General features: G+C 45.7%; 1 protein-coding gene across 12 annotated transcripts in view; it reads left to right on the top strand.

The window, feature by feature from the left end:
* Window positions 1-19,730, top strand: part of CCDC91 (coiled-coil domain containing 91) — a 340,555-nt gene that overhangs the window by 55,965 nt on the left and 264,860 nt on the right. For all 12 annotated transcript variants that reach the window (XM_073315272.2, XM_073315319.1, XM_073315302.1 and 9 more), the window contains exons 2-3: window positions 2,097-2,140; window positions 2,985-3,063. In XM_073315272.2, the coding sequence (XP_073171373.1) occupies window positions 2,111-2,140; window positions 2,985-3,063 (109 nt within the window). In that variant the 5' untranslated portion in view covers window positions 2,097-2,110. The remainder of the gene's footprint in view (window positions 1-2,096; window positions 2,141-2,984; window positions 3,064-19,730) is intronic.

Genomic DNA, 19,730 nt, shown 5'->3' with positions numbered 1-19,730 from the left:
TCCACATTCCTGGGCAGAGGTGTTACCTCCCCCTCCTGGCTCAGGTGACAGGCTCTCAGGTCTCCCATCCCCAGGGCACGTTCCCAGGTCAACACTCCCCCCTCCCTGCTGAGTCACATCGTCACACAGGCTTATGTGGAAATTGGGCAACGTTTTTTATTTAGGTTTCAGAGTAACAGCCGTGTTAGTCTGTATTCGCAAAAAGAAAAGGAGTACTTGTGGCACCTTTGAGACTAACCAATTTATTTGAGCATAAGCTTTCGTGAGCTACAGCTCACGATGAAGTGAGCTGTAGCTCATGAAAGCTTATGCTCAAATAAATTGGTTAGTCTCTAAGGTGCCACAAGTACTCCTTTTCATTTTTTATTTAATTGAATTAATTTCTTATTAGGCAAAACAATGCTGATTCAATTTAACTTTATCAGTAATTCATTAATAGCAAATTGGGTAAGCTTGGGAAGAGACAGTTTTCTGTGTCACTAATGATTTTCAGCACTAGATCGACAGTCGTATCTGCCTCTAACTTTGGAGAAATTGCTCTTTTATAATCTAATTCATTAAGATTTCTTGCAAACCACCTGCATGCTTTTATTTCTGCTCATATGTTACTGAAATCTTCACAGCCAGCCATTTAGTTTAACTGGAAAATAATAAATTTCTCTTATCTTTTTGTTACATTTATTGAGACTTGTTGGTTCATCCTTACCCTTAGTCAAATATCAGGAGGAACTTTGGGGATATATTACTGGTTTAGCTGTACTTTTTCAGGAGCACCCATGCATAGCTTGATTTACCTTCATTAGCTGAGTAACTTACTCCACGTGTTTCAAGATAAACAAGACAGTTTTAGCTAAAAATATATCAAAATGCCACAGAAATCATGGCTGCAACTCAAAAATGTTGATCAGTTTTGAAAATCTAAATCAACCCCTGCCATGAAACCTAGGGAAGAACCTTTGTGGTGACAGAGAGACTTCCAGAAATTCACCACAGTCCTGTTCTAAGTTGGAGTTTGTGCTGATGTTGCCAGACAGCTAAGAGATGTGAAAAGCAGGAAATATTATTGAATTGAGCCACAGTGCCAATTTGGAAAAGAAACTTAAAATGTAAAAATATTTTTTCCATTCCTGGCAGATGAACATAACTTCAGAATACATGGCAGATGAAGAAATACAGAAAATTTTAATTCTGCTAGAAAGTTCTACTGGAAAGTAAAACAAACAAAATGCTAGCTTTTTTTAATGAAAAAATTGAACAGATCCTAGTTTTACTAGTAACAAGGAACCATTTTATTTTAGATCAGAAATAATATGGTGGTATGCTATAAATCCAACCACTCAAATGTCAAACGAAGATATGTTTAGAAACATTTGTTACTATAGGTGATCTCAAGTCATTTAATGATGGTGTGCTGTCCAAGAGACGAGGTAATTCGGCAGCCTTTAATACCTTTGATTATGGGGTGCTGTGTGCTTTGCTGCTGTGTCTGTTGGTAGACAGAATCACTTTTAAAATGGCTACTTTTATTGAAGCGATCTTGAACAATATTGTTCTTCCCCACCAAGGGAGCTCTGCTGTTGAGTCCCACATGATTGTCTTGTAATTCTTCTTAATCAACATAAAGGAAGCTCAAGAGAGGTTTAGAAGCACTGTTGGCTACAGTGTGGTGGGGGAGCTGTACGTCTCCAGTTCATCTGACCTGGATAGACATGTTTCCTGGTTTTCTCAAATCTCTTGTGGAGATAAGGACCATTATGGAAGCTCAGTGGGTTTATGCTCAGTCTGGATGAAAAATCAGTGATAATAGCTGGGAGTGAGAAAATAATTTGGATGAACTAGCAAAAGACTAATTTCACTTGATTGAGTGAATCTGCTTATCTGCTATCACTCATTGCTTTCAGATGCTGAGTCTGCTGTGGTTACCTATGCCTTTTGTCTCCTTGAGGCTTGCTCACTGTAATGTGTTCTACTTGAGGCTATCTTTGAAGGCTGCTTGAAAGCTTTTGCTATACGGAATACATCTGCCCACCCTTGGGATACAGCAGACTGCCAAGAGCTTAGATTTTTGATCAATATTATTTTATACTGTCTTGTAGGTGCCAGCTGGAAAATGGATGACGACGATTTTGGAGGCTTTGAGGTATGTCATGTTGCTGTCCTTGAAAAATGTTTAGCTTTAGAAACTTTTAAAATTACATCATTTGGAAGGGCATGCTTTATTTTATGATTAGTGATTGTACAGATGTGAACATGAAAATTGTGCTTAGTTGTCAACGTTAAAGCAAAATTTACCGACCAATACATTTAATAATCAAGCAAAATAATTTATTTTTCTCTCTAGATAGAACACAAATTAGGGATGTTCAGCATCTTTGAAAATCAGGCCACTTAACTAAGTTTCTGTGTATTTAGATACCTAACATTAGGCATTAAGATGTAAAAACTTTGGCTTAGGTTTTAATATTTCTGGGAGGTGATTTTTTTGTTTGGTCAAATAATAAGTATAACACACACCTCTGCACATCGCCTAAAAGTTGTTTTGTATTCAGTTTAACAATTGTGAAGTTAAATCAAAGATGTTAGTGTGTTTGCGTAGTTGTGCCTGTGATCATATCTGTATTTCGTATCCAGTTTATTGAGGGCTTTTTCCTAAGTTTATGTGCGCTTTAGTCCCAACTAAGCAGCCAATCCTAAGCAAGTGCTTAAGTGCTTTGGTGACTAGTGATGCACTTAAATGATTTCTGTAGTGTGTGGTGTGTTTTTTTTTTTTGTAGTGCATGCTCATTGCAGTTGGACAACTACAGTAAAAAAAAAAAAGATGTTCTTCCACTTGCGCTAGTGCAGTGCAGTACAGATCACTATTAAAGGAATATATTTGAAATGCTTGATAAGTTGTCATTAATGTGATCATTAGAAATGCCTCCTGAAAAATCTGTACATAAGTTTTTAGAAGTCTAACAAAACAGTATTTTCCGTTTTTCTAGGCAGCAGTGACTTTTGAAGGTGAAGATGGTGAAACACAAACTATTTCTCCTGCTATTCCTTGGGCAGCATTTCCTGCAGGTAATGGTTATCAGTCACAGTTCTTCTCTTCAGCATGTGGGCCTGTCTCTTCTCCTCCCTCCCTATCCAACAGCCCTCCGGCTGCTCCTAGATATTCCCACTAAAGTAGTGGTTACTTTCTTGGCAGCAGCATGAGCCTCACTTTTAGAATGTTCTTGTGTTGAGGAATTGTTTTGGGATGCTCCAAAACTTTCTTGAGAAATGGATGATTTTTAATTGTTCAAAAGCTGAGTGGAATTTCATGAGACAGCGAAAAGGCTCTTCCCTTGTCTGGGTGTGTTCTTCCTGATGAATATCAAAGGTGTGTTTCAAACAATAGAAAGGTGCTGAGAACTTCCCAAAGAAAAGATTACTAGAATCAGTTAAACAGTTTTTTCTTGTGGCTATTTTTGTATCCCTTCACTTGTAAAGCTAGAGTTCTTTTCCAACTTAAGTCCTGTTCTGTAGAGTACAGAGGGAAAAAAAAAAAAGGAAAACATTGGCAACTTTCATAGAATATCAGGGTTGGAAGGGACCTCAGAAGGTCATCTAGTCCAACCCCCAGCTCAAAGCAGGACCAATCCCCAACTAAATCATCCCAGCCAGGGATTTGTCAAGCCTGACCTTAAAAACTTCTAAGGAAGGAGATACCAGCACCTCCCTAGGTAATGCATTCCAGTGTTTCATCACCCTCCCAATGAAAAAGTTTTCCTAATATCCAACCTAAACCTCCCCCACTGCAACTTGAGACCATTACTCCTCGTTCCGTCATCTGCTACCACTGAGAACAGTCTAGATCCGTCCTCTTTGGAACCCCCTTTCAGGTAGTTGAAAGCAGCTATCAAACTCCCCCTCATTCTTCTCTTCTGCAGACTAAATAATCCCAGTTCCCTCAGCCTCTCCTCATAAGTCATGTGCTCCAGTCCCCTAATCATTTTTGTTGCCCTCCGCTGGACTTTTTCAAATTTTTCCACATCCTTCTTGTAGTGTGGAACCCAAAACTGGACACAGTACTCCAGATTAGGCTTCACCAATGTTGAATGGAGGGGAACGACCACGTCTCTCGATCTGCTGGCAATGCCCCTACTTATACATCCCAAAATGCCATTGGCCTTCTTGGCAACAGTGGCACAACTTTAAAGAGACATTTATTCAAAAAGTATTTTAGGAAATTTTTAAGTCTGATAGCTAATGATATTCTAGGGCCAGAAGCAATTGCTACCTGTCTCTTCAGAAAGCCTAAGTATCTTTTCTTTACAAAACTAGATAGCACCATTGTAGAGTTACAAGTTATAGACCTTAAACTTGACATGGATACAGTACTGAATATTGCTTGATCTAACCCCAGAACAGTATAATTTAGGGGAAAATGCCACATTTTCAGCCCAAAGAAGGAAACCTTTCTCTAGCAACGTGATTTTAAAAATGGTGGGAAGGAAAAGTGAATGAAGTTGTTCAGAGATACTCATGTCAGCAGTCCCTGTGGAAATGTATTAACTACAGAGTGCAGGAGACATGGACAAAAGTACATAATAAATGCAATGTATCAGAGTATAACAATAATCAGAGTCCTATGCTCTGATATCTAATTTTGATAAATTACAAAAATCCATACCAAAGTCTTGATGGATGGCTTAGATCCAGCCTACTCATTTACACAAGTTTGAAGCAGAATGTAAACTCAAAATTACTATGTGGTTTAGAAGTGTGCTAATGTGATTTAAGGAGGCGTATAATCTGTAAACGTTACCACCAACTTCCATATCTTCTAGCTCCATTGTAGGCTAACCTGACTTTTTAAAGCAACAGCTAATACGCAGAACTGCGGATGTATGTGGTTTGTGTCTCTGGGACAACCGTAAAATAGTAATGTTGCCTGTACCAAAACACCCTCCTCTTCTCCAGTTTACCAGCTTATGAGATTTGTACTGTTGTCTTGGTAAGTGGTAGGGAATGAATGGAGGAAGCATGTCGCATTTTTCAGCTTTGCTTTCCAGGCCAAAGATTCACAAAACAGAAAGGACAAAGGAGCCAGGCCTATGGATCTTTGCTGTTTTTATAGGACATCTGAGAAGAATGAAGCTGTAGGATACACTTTTTGAAAACACGCAGGTGACTTAGGTGCCCAACTCCTACTAAAGGTGAATGGGACTTGGGTGCCTAATCATTTAGGTGGTTTTGAAAATGTTACTTTTAGTTCTTTCTTTAGAGTTTTTTGGGTGCCTTAATTCTATATGTGTAAGAGTGTGGACTGGATGAGATTTTTACCTTTTGGGGAGAAACTCTGACTGCACAGGAGATAAGCCTGGACCTCTATCATAACTACCTCTTTGCCTCTTTTATGTCTGGGACAGGAGATTCAGAAGGATAGAGGGATAGATTAGAATTATTTGTGTTGGAGGAGGAAATGTTGTGGTAGAGAAGTCTTAACTCATTTGGTTTATGGTTGATCTTGTTTTGTTTTTTGGTCTCTTTAATATTAGTTTATGATCACTGTTTTTATTTGTTAACATCCTCTTTGTCAATGGAAAATTTTATCATCATAGTTTGTCTCTCCAACACTGCGGCCAAGACCTCGTGTTGTCACTTACCTCAAATAGTTCCTCATGGGTGCAGTATGTTGGCCAGAGCACTGCAGCAAGTAGCGTTCAAGTGATGGTCGAGGCCAGTGATACTAAGACTGAGGCTTGGGAGCTGCAAGTGGGTCTTTAATATGTCTCCTGTGGTTCTTTGCAGCACATGATATTAAAACACTGTGTGATTTAATTATTAACCAGTCAGGATGCTTTTATACTGTGTGGGATACAGCATGGCCAGAGGGCAGCAGGAGAGTGTTAGAAGGGAGCCTTATTCCCTGCAGAGGGAAGAAAGTTTGCTATAAGTTAATTAAAGCACCTGAAGCCAGTCACATGATAAAACCCCCCAGCTTCAATCAGAGAAGAGGAGGAGTTGAAGCAGAGTGGATTGTTGCTCGAGTACAGAGCAGTTTGGAGGGAAGCAGAGGAGAGTTTGGAGAAGTGCTGCAGTGGGCTAAGAAGATCAAGACCCCAGGTAAAAGAACACCTGGTTTGTGCAGAGGGAGGGCAGGAAGCCCCACAAGCTGAAGGGCAGGAGAGGGAAGTAGCCCAGGGGAAGAAACCTCTAGTTCTAGTGGTTTACCACTATCCCTAGGGCCCCTGGGCTGGGACCCCGAGTAGAGGGTGGGCCCGGATCCCTTCCTGTCCACTCCCCTCCTCGAGGACACTAGTGGGGCAATTAATACCCCAGTTCAGGGGCAAGAAATGGTGCCCTGACCCCCGCCCCCCCAAGAAGAGAGAGCGCGAGACCCATCATAGTAGTGCTGGCAATTTGCCACACGTGGTGTGCGCAGTGGGATCTACATGCTGGGGACTTAAACCAGGGTTAGCCAAAACCCTCCCGTCCCTAAGATGGATGACGTGGTCAAGGCCCTAATACAAGCCAGCGCAGCCCAGCAGGAGGCTACCTGGGTTCAAGCAACCACCCAACAGGAGGCGACTCGGATGCAGCAGGAGACTAATTGTCTGTTGATGAGTCAGGCTGCCCAGGACCGAGCCCTGCTGCAAGAGCTGGTAAATCAGATGAAGGCCCTTATGGAGCTGAATCGTTACTGCGACGGGACCCGGACCATACAGACCAGCCACTGCCTACAGAAAATGACATGGGAGGATGATGTGGAGGCATACCTCCTGGCTTTTGAAAGAGCAGCCCTGTGGGAGGCCTGGCCCTGAGATCAGTGGTCTGGTATCCTCGCCCCGTTCCTGTGTGGGGAGGCCCAGAAGGTTTACTACGATATGGCTGCGGAGACTGCAGCAGATTACCACCAGCTGGAGGCAGAGATCCTGGTCAGAGCCGGAGTAACAACGGTGTTGCGAGCCCAGAGGTTCCATGAGTGGAAGTACACGGAGGACACGATCGCAATTACGATCGCAAGTATACGATCGCAATTGTTTGACCTGATCCACCTGACCTGGAAATGGCTGCGCCCTGAGGCCCTCAGCTCTGAGAAGATGATGGAGCTCCTGGTACTGGACTGGTATATGAGGAGGCTACCACCAAGCCTCCGGGCTTGGGTTGGCCAGAATGACCCCTCCACCTATGATGAGTTGGTGTCTCTCGTGGAAAGACAGCTGGCAGCCCGTGAACTATTCCAGACCCCAGGGGGTGAGACATGGCAAACTAGGAAGCCAGTCTCAAACCCAAGGCCCTGGACTGTTGAGAACTCTAGGAGAATCATAACTAAACCGGGCCAAAAACACAGGGGTAACATGCGTTCATGGCACCTTAAATTTCTACCCCACAATCCCAGTACGGATTGAGATCCAGGGGAATGCTACCAGGGTGACTGTAGGTTTGGTCCCCAGGCTCTCGTACCCCGTCTTAATTGGTAGGGACTTCCCCGGGTTTGAGAGCTTACTCCCCACAATAGAGCCAGGGGAGGGTAGTAACCCCCGGGTTGAGATGGAGGCACCTACATATAACCTCACCCCAATGTTTGCCAAATTTGCCCCAGAGTTATTCTCATCCACCAGAAAACCCCAAAAGTCTAGGTGGGAAAGGAGGGCAGATAAAAGATTGGGGACCAGGATTCTAGCAGAGAACCAGAAAACCTCCCTGGTTGGTAGGCGAACCCGTTCAGGATGCCAGGAGATAATTCAGGCCAGTGAGGACTTTGAGGCGGTTCCTAGCCCAAGTAGGGGCAACCCAGGGGGCGGAGTAGAAACAGGCCCCCTGGAATTAGATGAGATTGGTACCGCACGTGAGAATTTCAGGCAGGACCAAGCCAATGACCCCGCTATATGCGAATGTAAGGGAGGAGGTAGTGGAAGTAAATGGCGTAGCCGTGGAAGGAAAGGCCAAAGGCCCAAGGCTATATTATGTGCTCAAATGTAATCTGTTGTACAGGATAGCGCAAATACGATGGGAAGAAGTAGAGCAACTCTTAGCCCTACGGAAACACACAAGGGCAGTACTAGAGTTAGCTCACAATCATCTATTTGGGGGACATCTAGGAGTAGACAAGACACTGCATAGAGTCCTAACAAGGTTTTATTGGCCAGGAATATGTGCAGAGTTCCAGCCCTATTGCTCCTCCTTCCCTGAATGTCAGTTGCATAGCCCCCGACCTTACTTGCAGGCCCCATTAATACCTTTGCCTATTATTGAAGTCCCTTTGAGAGGATAGTCATGGACATAGTGGGCCCATTGAATAGATTGGCACGGGGCCACCGAAATGTACTAGTCATCCTTGACTACGCCTCGCGGTATCCAGAAGCCATTCCTTTAAGAAACCCCACATCCAAGGCAATAGCAAAAGAACTACTCCAGGTTTTTGCCAGAGTGGGCATCCTTAAGGAGATCCTGACAGACCAAGGAACCCCTTTCATGTCAAAATTAATGAAAGTGTTATGTACCCTACTCTGCATCCCAAGCCATACGGACCTCAGTCTACCACCCACAAACAGATGGACTGGTTGAGCGGTTTAACGTACCCTTAGAAGTATGATCCGGAAGGTGGTAGCTCAGGATGGAAAAGACTGGGATACCCTTCTACCGTATCTAATGTTTGCTATACGGGAAGTCCCCCAGGCATCCACTGGTTTCTCTCCCTTTGAACTACTATACAGACGCCACCCACGCGGAATATTAGATATTGCCAAGGAAGATTGGGAAGAACAACCCAACCCAGGAAAGTATGTAATTGAGCACGTGACACAGATGGGAGAGCGAATATCTCGAGTAACTGCTATAGTACAAGAACGTTTGGAAAAAGCACAAGAGGCCCAGCGGACATACTACACCCGTCAGGCGAAAGTATGGAGATTTCAGCCAGCGGAACGGGTCCCTCCCTCTCCACTCCACTCCTCTAGGACACTAGTGGGGCAGTTAATACCCCAGTTCAGGGGCAAGAAACGGTGCCCTGAAAACCCGCCCCCCCACCCAAAAAGAGAGAGTGTGAGACCCATCATAGTAGAGCCGGCAATTTGCCACACCTGTTATTAACCAATTGTAGAATATTTGGTCAGTCGTATTGTGAGAATAATAAATTAATTATATAGTAAATGAAACAATGCATTCACCCTACTGTCGCTCTTTCGGGTAATATTGATGGCTAAGTTGGTTCCTGAGCCACTGAGGACTGAGTATCACTAGTCTAAGCTCTCCACATTCCCATTTGACATCATTCCTCAGCTTCTACTTTGTCACATTGTCACCAGTCTTTTGCCATCCCAGCTCTTGCTTGATTTAGAATATACCAATATTTTTCAGAGTAACAGCCGTGTTAGTCTGTATTCGCAAAAAGAAAAGGAGTACTTGTGGCACCTTAGAGACTAACCAATTTATTTGAGCATAAGCTTTCGTGAGCTACAGCTCACTTCATCGGATGCATACCGTGGAAACTGCAGCAGACTTTATATATACACATATTCTCTGTGTATATATAAAGTCTGCTGCAGTTTCCACGGTATGCATCCGATGAAGTGAGCTGTAGCTCACGAAAGCTTATGCTCAAATAAATTGGTTAGTCTCTAAGGTGCCACAAGTACTCCTTTTCTTTTTACCAATATTTTTGTTTGAGGTCAGTGCCTGGGGCTTATTGTTCTGAAGGAACTACGTTCTCCAGGATCGTTGGCATTTCTTGCCGTTTTGTTCCTCTGTAGCTTTCCACATTGATATTTTTGGGTAAGGGATTTTAAGGGGAAAGGCTCTTTCTGGACTCAGGTGGTGGAATCTGTTTGTGCAGTGGGTATCTTGGATCATGCACTTGTTTTTTGTCTCTGTTTTACTGAAAGCATTTCACTTCACTGATGATGGTGCAATCCCTATGAGATGGCATAGCAACAGTGTGGGGGTCAAGTTCAGAGACCCTGTGTTGATTCTACAGGTTTGCTTCAGTTCAATATCAATTTTGTGCACATCATTTGAACATGACCATACTGGGGCACAATAGTCCTCAACTGAGTAACACAGTGTGAGACAGTGCTTGGAGTGTTTTGGGGTTAGCTCCCCATTTTGTATTTGCCATTTTCTGTAGTACATAATTCCTGGAGTTCACTTTATTTTTCTGCTGCTTGATGTGCTCTTTGAATGTCCGCATTTAATTTGTTACCCCAAGGTACACTAGATATTCGTAGTGCTCAAGAATTGTACCATCCCATGAAATCTGGAGATTTTGCTTGGCCTGATGAAGTTTCCGATGTAAGGTGTGCACTTATGTTTTGCTGGATTGACATTCAGGGACCTGTGGTAGTATTCTCCAAATACGCTTAAGGAGTCCGTTAGAATGCACTTGGTGTCCCCAGTTCTCTCCAGTTTGGTGGCAATGCAAAGGTCATTTGCAACAAAAAGAAAAGGAGTACTTGTGGCACCTTAGAGACTAACCAATTTATTTCAGCATAAGCTTTCGTGAGTAGCTCATGAAAGCTTATGCTGAAATAAATTGGTTAGTCTCTAAGGTGCCACAAGTACTCTTTTTCTTTTTGCGAATACAGACTAACACGGCTGTTACTCTGAAATTTGAAACAATGAATCTTCGCATGGTGGGGAATTCTGATTTGGTCATTTGTGTAGACATTATATTGCAAGGGTGCTGACACTGAACTTTGAAGTAACCCATTTGGTTGAATCCTCCATCAAATTTTCTGGTGATGATCTGGACCATCGGATAATTTCTCAAAATTATTGCCAGTTTCAGTAAAACTGCATGATGGTTCATTATGTTGTAAGCAGTTGACAGATCAACAAACACTGCCCCTGTAACTTTGAAGGTTTGAAAGCCATCTTTGATGTATTGAGTTAGGTATGCAAGTTAGCCATAGCATGAATGTCCTGGGTGGACACTGCTTTGAACATCAGTCAGTTGCTCTTCAACTACTGAGCTTATTCTATCCATTATCTGCTCATATAGCTTGTTGGTTGAGCATAGTAGGGATATGGGGTGATTGCTTTTTGCAGAGTTGGGATCTTTGAGGTTTGAGTAGTGAAATCACTTTGACCTGACTCTAAAGCCTAGCTGGCTGTATTGTCTCCAAGCAAGAGATGAAGTAAAGTAGTCACTTCAGTGCTCTCATCCTGAAATATAGTAATAGTTGGTATTAAATATGCCATTGAGTCCGGCTGCCTTTCCACATTTTAGTGTTTTCATAGCTATTGACAGCTCCTCAATATTGTGAAGTTTTCTGCCTCTGAGGAGCAAGCAAAATTTCCATTTGATTTCTTTTGTTTTGTTCTCTGCTTTGTGGGATGAATTTGCATTGAGGATGAGTTGGCATGTGGCTTGGTTGGGAGAGACTGTGGTGGTGATGTTTGGTTGTTCATCAGGGTTCAGCTTGCGAATGGTGGCCCATGCTTTTTCGCTATTGTGGCATGGGTTTCTTGTTTCAGTCAGCTCCCTCCAGTGATCACACCCCTCCTTTCCAATCTTTCTCATAAGTGTTTCCCTGAGCACAGTGGTTTCTTCACTAAAAGGAGTCCAAGTCAAACAGCTTTGAATATCTTTTATATTATTGGTTGGTTTGTTCTGAAAGCCCAAGTACAAAGTGGGTATGTATACACTTCCAAAAATATATATAAAAATCCAACAACATGGAGTCTTACAACTTGTTGGTTACAGTTACTGGCATAACTTAGCTGATGCTCTGAAGCAACATGAAGCAACCCAGCCATTTTATGGCCTACTCCAAATGGATGGAGGTCAAGTCCAGTCTCAAGCTGAATAAATGCATAGACACAGAAAACCAGTGCATTATTAATGTAGAAACCCAGCACTGGAGGAATGTGCTCGAGTGTCTGATCCCAATTATCTTCCTTGCAAAGAATAATATGGCTTTCCAGGCATTAACAGTAAGATTTGTTGATGACGAGGATGGCTGTGTCCAAGTAAAGGGACACTTTATCTGTTTCCGGTCTGTGGACCACTCTGCTGGAAAAGGCCTAACAGAACTGTTTAAGAAGATTTTGAATGAGAATAAAATGAAGCTTCAGGATGGCCAAGGCTATGACAACAGCGCGAATGTGACTGGAAGAAACAGTTTTGTTTGTGCCTTGTGGCTGCCATTTGCTCAACCTGCTTGTGTCAGATGCAGCATCATTATCTTTAGATTCAGCATCTCTCTTCAGAGCATTGCAAAGGATATACGTACTGTTTTCAGCATTGACTGTCAGGTGGAAGACTCTCATGGACAGTTACAAATCTGAGCGTGAAGCTACTAAGTGACACTCACTGGGAGAACCACATTGACAGCATTAGGCTAGTGAGGTACCAAGTGACTTAAGTTTGTGATGCCCAATGGAATTGGCACAGTGGAGTAAAGCCAAGGCCGGAACCTGACACAAGGCACAAAGCCTGTTAAACCAGATCATTGACTTCAAATTTCTGGTCTCAATTGTGGTTTGGCATGATATCCTGTTCCAAGTATACATTGTAAGCAAGGCATTACACACTCAGTTGATGGACGTTGTGGTCGCTGCTACTTTGATGAGAAGCTGCCTTGATTTTGTTGTGAACTACAGAGACAGTAGATTTGAAGATGCCATCACTGCTGTGAAAGAAATGGCAGAAAACTTAGGATATGAGCTGGTCTTCAAGAAGGACAGGAAAACTCTTGAATAATTTACAGACCTTCACCGGATGTTGACACATGGGGAATGTTTGGACATCAATGATAAAGACCTCTATGTCAAATTGGACAACATCCATCACATTTTGCCTCATGGGAAGCACTCTCCACTCCAAGTTCTCCAACTCATTCATGATGCAGAGCTGAAGGACAATTTTCCTAATGTGTGGATAGCTCTGAGGATTCTACTCATGTGAGTGGTGAGCACAGCTTTTCAAAGCCCAGGCTCATTAAAACATATCTTGATCGACAATGGTCAACGAGAGACTGACATCACTTACTATTTTATCACTTGAAAATGCCATTGGCCAGTCTTTGGATCTCTCTCTGCTGCTGCGCTTTAGTTTGCGAGGGCAAAGGCAAGAAAAGCAACCTTTTGAATTAAAGGACTAGGATTAACATTCTAAGGCTGTCATCTGTTGTAACACTATTTAATACTGGTCCAATGTTGTGCACAGTTCAATTTCTTGATGTTAGTACACTTCATTTATGCTTAAAATTAAAGTTTCTATAAGCTTAGAGGAAATGAATTTTTTTATTTGCATAGATATGACATGAATAAATACAGATCCTAGAGTGCATATTTATTGTCTTATGAATGGGCTAAATCATGAATGCAAATCGTGCATCAAAGTCATGAAATGGACTACAAATGCAATAAAATAAGGTATTCAAAAGATTAATAAATGCTTGGGGGGAGAGGGGGAGGGCACTGAAGACACTGTTCGCCTGAGGCGCCATTTGGTCTAGGCGATGCCTAGGGATGTACTTTGGGGCAGTCTTCGATATTAGGGAGAAAAATTCTCCATAGTGCTTGTATGTGGGAGTAATGTTACAGGTGAATTCATCCAATTCAGAGGAAAACGCCTTCGCATTCAGCCTTTCTGAAGGTGGATCTTGGCAGGTACGTTGTTTCCTCTTCAACTGCTTGTTTATGTCCATTCCAATCAGGTGTGTGTGCGTACACATGCACAGTAGCCGGAAGATTTTTCCCCTTAGAGCAACTGCAGGGTTGGCCTGGGAGCCACCCAGTGGTGAGCTGGAGCTGGTTCGCACTGGTTCTCTAGAACCAGTTGTTACATTTTAAATTTAGAAGTCCCCCGCGAGGGACAACCGGTTCTAAAAGGGCTTCTAAATTTAACTGGCCAAAAGTGGCTCTCTGGAGCACCCAAGGGGAAAATTTTTGGTGGGTGCAGAGCACCCACCAGCAGCTCCCCACCCCACCCCTGGCCCCAGCTCACCTCCACTCTGCCTTCTCCCCTGAACGTGCCACCCCACTCTGCTTCTCTGCCCCCCCAGGCTTCCCGCGAATCAGCTGTTTGCACGGGAAGCTGGGGCAGGCTGAGAAGCAGGTGGCTTCCCGCTCAGGCCCAGGGAGGTGGAGGTGAGCTGGGGCGGGGGGGGGGGGGGTGCGGGCGCGAGGAGGGCCGCTCGCACCGCAGCAGGTAACCCGGGGGTAGGGGGGCACTCAGGGGAACCGCTCCCCACCCCAGCTCACCTCTGCCACCCTCAGCCTGAGTGTGAAGCCGCCACCTGCTTCTCAGCTCTCCCAGGCTTCCTGCCGAACAGCTGATTCACGGGAAGCCGGCGGAGAAGCAGAGCGGGGCAGTGCGTTCAGCGGAGGAGGCGGAGTGGAGGTGAGGTGATCTGGGGCCGGGCGCGGGGTGGGGAGCTGCCAGTGGGTGCTCTGCACCCACCAAATTTTCCCCATGGGTGCTCCAGCCCTGGAGCACCCAGGGAGTTGGCGCCTAAGGCGCCACTTTTGATGTGATCAGTGGGGGAGTGGCTGCTCCCCCTGTTCCCCACCTAGCTATGCTCCCCCACCCCTAGGAGCCAGAGGGACCTGCTGGATGCTTCCTGGAAGCTGCCCCAGGTAAGCACCTCTGGGACTCCCCACCTCGCCCCCCAGCAGGTCCTTCTGGCTCTTTGGGGCGGGGTGGGGTGGGCACCTAGTATGGTGGCCCATGAGACCCTCCTGCCCGGTTCTGGGGGCAGTCAGGGGACCGGGGAGGGGGGTGGATGGGGCAAGAGTGCTGGGGGGGTTGGATGGGGCAGGAGTCCCAGGGGGCGCGGGTGGGCACCGACCCCCTCATGGGGTGAGGCGGGAACCCGTTCAGATTTTGGCAGCTCATCACTGGAGCCACCTAGAGTCACACCTTTCATGGCGCCCAGTATAGAGCCCTGTGAATCCTACACCCACTCAGTTCCTTCTTACCGCCAGTGACAATAGCTGGAGCTTCCCTTTCTTTTCTCTTGTTTCGGCAAGTAGATTAGCAGTACTTTATATGATGTACATAGTTTCCAGGAGTTAGTATAGTTTAATAGTTTTTATAAGTTTCAGTTATGGGGGGTCCCCCCCATTTTTTACCAGGGCATAACGCGATCCCCAGGCTTTAAGACTTGCCAGATTTGTACAAAAAGTGACCCCCCACACCTCCTGCTTATGGTACCTGGGTGAGGGTCACCAGAAAGACTGCTGCAAAATCTGTCAGGAATTCTGACCGAGAACCATTAAGGAGAGGGAGCAGTGTCTCAAAATTCTCCTTATGAAGGCAGCTTTCCGACCTCAGTCGGACCCAGGCGCTGGGGATCCTGCACCCAGCATGTCTTTGGCGCAAAGTGCTCTGGTGCCATCTTTGAATGATCTGGCACCAAAGAAAGATGCTGGCAAGGAAGCTTGGCACCATCATGGAGCCTCTGATGGATATTGCAGCCTTTGGCATTGGTCCCAATCGCTGGTACAGAAGAAAAAGAAGTCAGAGCGAGGCCGATCTCCCTTTGCATGACCCAGGGACTAGCCACTAGTAGTACCTCAGTAGCGCTATGGCTTGGGGACTCGAAAGAGTGGGGCTGCATTGACTCCTGCCCAAACAAGGCAGTCGAGTCCAGGCCCATCTTGCTCACCGCACCCATCGGAGCATTTACCGCTCCCGTCCACCTCGAGGTGGCGCAGGACCTATTGAGGCTCAGGGCACTGTTCTTGCTGCCGAGACAAGAGAGCGTCCTGGCACTGCAGGTTCCGTCACGGCACCCCATGTGGTCATAGGGAAAGCTGGTGATGATGGCACGCCAATCCCCATTGTCCTGGCACCCTTCTACTCCAGCACCGCCATCCAGGGAGCGCAGTCAGTCCCTTGCTTCTCGACGCTCAACCTCAAGAGGAGCAGGGCCACCCTGGTCCTCCTCCTCTGAGTTGAACTCATACTGCTCGACTATAGCAGGGGCAGAAGATCCTCCTCATGGCACCATAGGCGGTCCCACCCAATGCAGTGGGCTCCTCAATGGCAAAATCCACCATAGTGGCCCTTTTGGACTCCGTGGGCATTCCATCAAGCCCAGGGTCAGAGTCAGGGGTTCTGCTGAGGTGCAGCATCAGTGGCGTCCACAACGCTTGTTCCACCATGGTTGGCTCCGAAGCCATTGCCTCGGTCATTGGCACCGACTGCAGCACTGACATTGACCGCTGTGGCACCAGAGGCATCAGTGGCCCCGATTGTGGCTACGACACAGTACCGGCACTGCAGATGACACCACCTCTGTCATCAGTGCTGGCTGCGACGGCGTCTACAGGAACCCCGGTGCACATGCTGCACCAGGTGCCGGAACTGGCATGGGCCCCAATGTTGGCACCGACACCCACGCCTTTCATAGGACTGGGACCAGGCCAACCTACCGCAGTTCCCATGGGGTCAAGAGATCCCTCGGGTGGGGACAGTAGGGAGCAACCACCTTCCCTGGTGGTCTTCTCTTCACCAGATGAGGCCCTAGCGGGCACTTCAGTAGTCCCAGCTCCAGAAGACTCCAGGCTGTTGCAGCTGCTGCAACAGCCAGGTCACCCAGGATTTGGGCATTAAGGCGGAGGAAATTGTGGATGATGGAGACCCGATGGTCCTGCTCATATTGCCTTACTGCTGATAAAGACAATCACGGACATGACCAAGATCCTTTGGCAGACTCCGGCCTCTCTGCAACCTATGGCCAAGCACAATAGGCGCCGGTATTTTGTGCCCTCCAAGGGCTATGAACACCTCTATTTCCACCCTCAGCCTGATTCCTTGGTGTTAGATGCCACCAACCAGCAAGAGAGACACGGATTTCAAGGCCCTTTGCCCAAGAATAGGGATGCCAAAAAATTAGACCTTTTCGGGTGAAAGGTTTACTCCACGGGGGGACTGCAACTCCCAATATCCAACCAGTAGGCAATCCTCAGCAGGTACTCCTGCACTGCCTGCTCGGCGATGGCTAAATTTATGGAGGAGTTCCTCTCACTCAATCACGGTCATCTTCAACATGTGAACCTCGAGTCGCTTCACCTCACAGCATGGAAGCTCCATGGTTGAAACTGATGGAGCTTTCCTCTTTAGACCAGGTTAGACAGGTCCTCCTTGGCAGCAGAAAACCCTCTACAAGAACCATATACCTTGCCAAGTGGAAGAAATTTTCAGTCTGGTCGGCACAGTGCCATTTGTCGCTGACACTAGCATCAGTGCTGCTTATTCTGGACTATGTCCTCCATCTGAAGCAGCAGGGGCTTTTGTTATAGTCAGTAAGGGTGCACTTAGCTGCCATCTCGGCCTTTCACCCGGGTGAGGAGGGGCTGCTTTGTGTTTGCTAACTCGATGGTCAGCTGGTTCTTAAAAGGGCTCTACAGACCACCCTAATGACAGTGAGCCTGTCCTGGTCTGGGATCTCAACCTGGTCCTTTCTAGACTCCTGGACCACCTTTTGAGGCCTTGGCAATGTGCTCTCTGCTCTACTTCTCTTACAAGGTGGTGTTCCTGGTGGCGATAACGTCGGTCAGGAGAGTGTCTGAACTCAAGGCCCTAACCTCAGAGCCCCCTTATACCTTATTCTATAATGACAAGGTGCAGCTCAGACCTCATTCTGCTTTTGTCCTGAAGGTTGTATTGCAATTTCACATTTACCAGGACATCTTTCTCCCGGGGTTCTACCCTAAGCCGCAGTCTGGTGGCAGGGAGCAGAGATTCTACTCATTAGATGTCCGCTGTGCGCTAGCTTTCTACATTGAGAGAACAAAGCCCTTCAGAAAATCAGTCCAGCTGTTCGTGGCGGTGGTGGACAGCATGAAAGGCCTACCCATGTCATCACAATACATTTTGTCATGGATCACATCCTGCATCTGCGAGTGCTACAACCTCGTGGGGGTTCCTGTATCCCCAATCACTGTGCTCTCCACCAGGGTGCAGGCTTCATCAACAGCGTTCCTGGCGCAGATCCCTACTCAGGAAATTGGCAGAGCAGTGATGTGGTCCTCCAGCCACGCTTTTACCATGTGATTTACGCAACAGGCCAGAGAAAAAGCGGCCTTCGGATGAGCAGTGGTCCAATCAGTGGACGACCCCGACCCTGCTTCTTGAAATTAGGCTTGCGAGTCACCTGATTGGAATTAACATTAACAAGCACTCAAAGAAAGAAATGGTTACTTGCCTTCTCATAACTGTTGTTCTTTGAGATGTGGTGTTCATGTCCATTCCAATACCCACCCTCTACTCACTCCTCTGTTGGAGTAGCCAGCAAGAAGGAACTGAGGGGGTGTAGGGTCGGCAGGGCTCTATATTGGGTGCCATGAAAGGTGTGACTCCAGGGGGCGCCCAGCTGACCCTACAGTTGCTGCTAGGGGAAAAAAATCTTCTGGCTACTGTGCACGTGTGTGCACACACACCTGATTGGAATGGACGTGAAGAATAACAGTTCTGAGAAGGTGAGTAACTGGTTTTTTTCCCTAGGTTCCTAGCTTTTCCTGAGTTGCAGCTTCTGTTGTTGCTTGCGCTGGTGTATGTTGTAGTCGGTGCCATGACTCCCTTCTGAAGCTGCCTTTCATTTTCAGAGATGAGACAGGCTAAGTCAGGGCTATACTCCTTGTTCCATTTTGCACTATGGAAGGTATGATGATCCTTGGTGGGGTGGGGGGAAGTTCATAGAGCAAGATCAGGTTGTTTTTTACCATCTACTTCTCAACTTCTTTCCCACTGTTTTCATTGTTGGGATATCCCAAGATGGTGGCCTGACTGTTGAAGTTGCTAGTGTCCAGGCATGCTCTTTCTGGCAGTGGTAAGTTGGTTGACCATGCAAGCTGTTCATCTTGTGGTTTGTAAACAGAGACGACTGCTATCATGTTCAGCCATAAGTTCCATTGTACCATAGTGTTTCCCAGTTGTCTTCTGTTGTATACAAGTATCACACTGCCATAAATGTCGCTTTAGATGTTTGCAGCAATATGCATACTAGGGATGTTTGGTGCTGTTGTCTCTGTCTCTAACAGGCATGTGATGTCTACTTTCATGCCACACAGAACATCAGCCTTCTCTTCAGAGAATTCCTCTACATTGGAACTGATAATTTTAAGTGCCATCTTTGATTGAGGCCGCGGAAGGGCTACTTATGCTGCATCTATTGTCTCTGTCTTCTGTCCTGGTCTGTGTTGTCAACTTTGGATTCTCCAATGGTTTGTTGCAATGGGAGAATAACTGGTGATGACACGAACGTCTCTGACTCAACCTCCACAGAAGATATTATTAAATAATAGAATTGTGCCTTATCTACACACAGCTTGCACTGGTTTAATAAGTATGTGTATTTAAACCAATTTAGTTAACCAGTGCAAGTTTGTGTGAGTACTCTTAAAAATGTTAAGAATGCTTTATTTAATTATGTAATCTGTTTATAATCAATTATGCTAAATAAATGACACTCTTAAACTGCAATAAGAAAAGCTACACACAAACTTGCACTAGTTTAACTAAACTCTTTTAAAAATACACTTTTTTAGTTAAACCTGGTGCAACTTTTGTGCAGATAAGATCCTAGTTTTCAATTCCTGTCAGAAGGGAGGGTGATTTGGTCAGTCTTTGTTTTTCCAATCTCTTCCATCTTTTTTTCCCCAATTTCCTCCTCGCCAAATTAAAAACAAACAAACCCACCCACAGCAAACTCAGGGTTTCTCCAGGACCCTAAGAGTTGTTGCAGTCATTTTTTTTTTTTGTATTTTATACATTGACAATATATGGGCAAAACTTTCAGTGATCTCTA

This window comes from Lepidochelys kempii, chromosome 1, assembly GCF_965140285.1.
Source record: "Lepidochelys kempii isolate rLepKem1 chromosome 1, rLepKem1.hap1, whole genome shotgun sequence".
Taxonomy (NCBI): domain Eukaryota; kingdom Metazoa; phylum Chordata; order Testudines; family Cheloniidae; genus Lepidochelys; species Lepidochelys kempii.
Note: the sequence above shows the minus strand (reverse complement) of the source record. Positions and strands in the feature narration are given on the sequence as shown.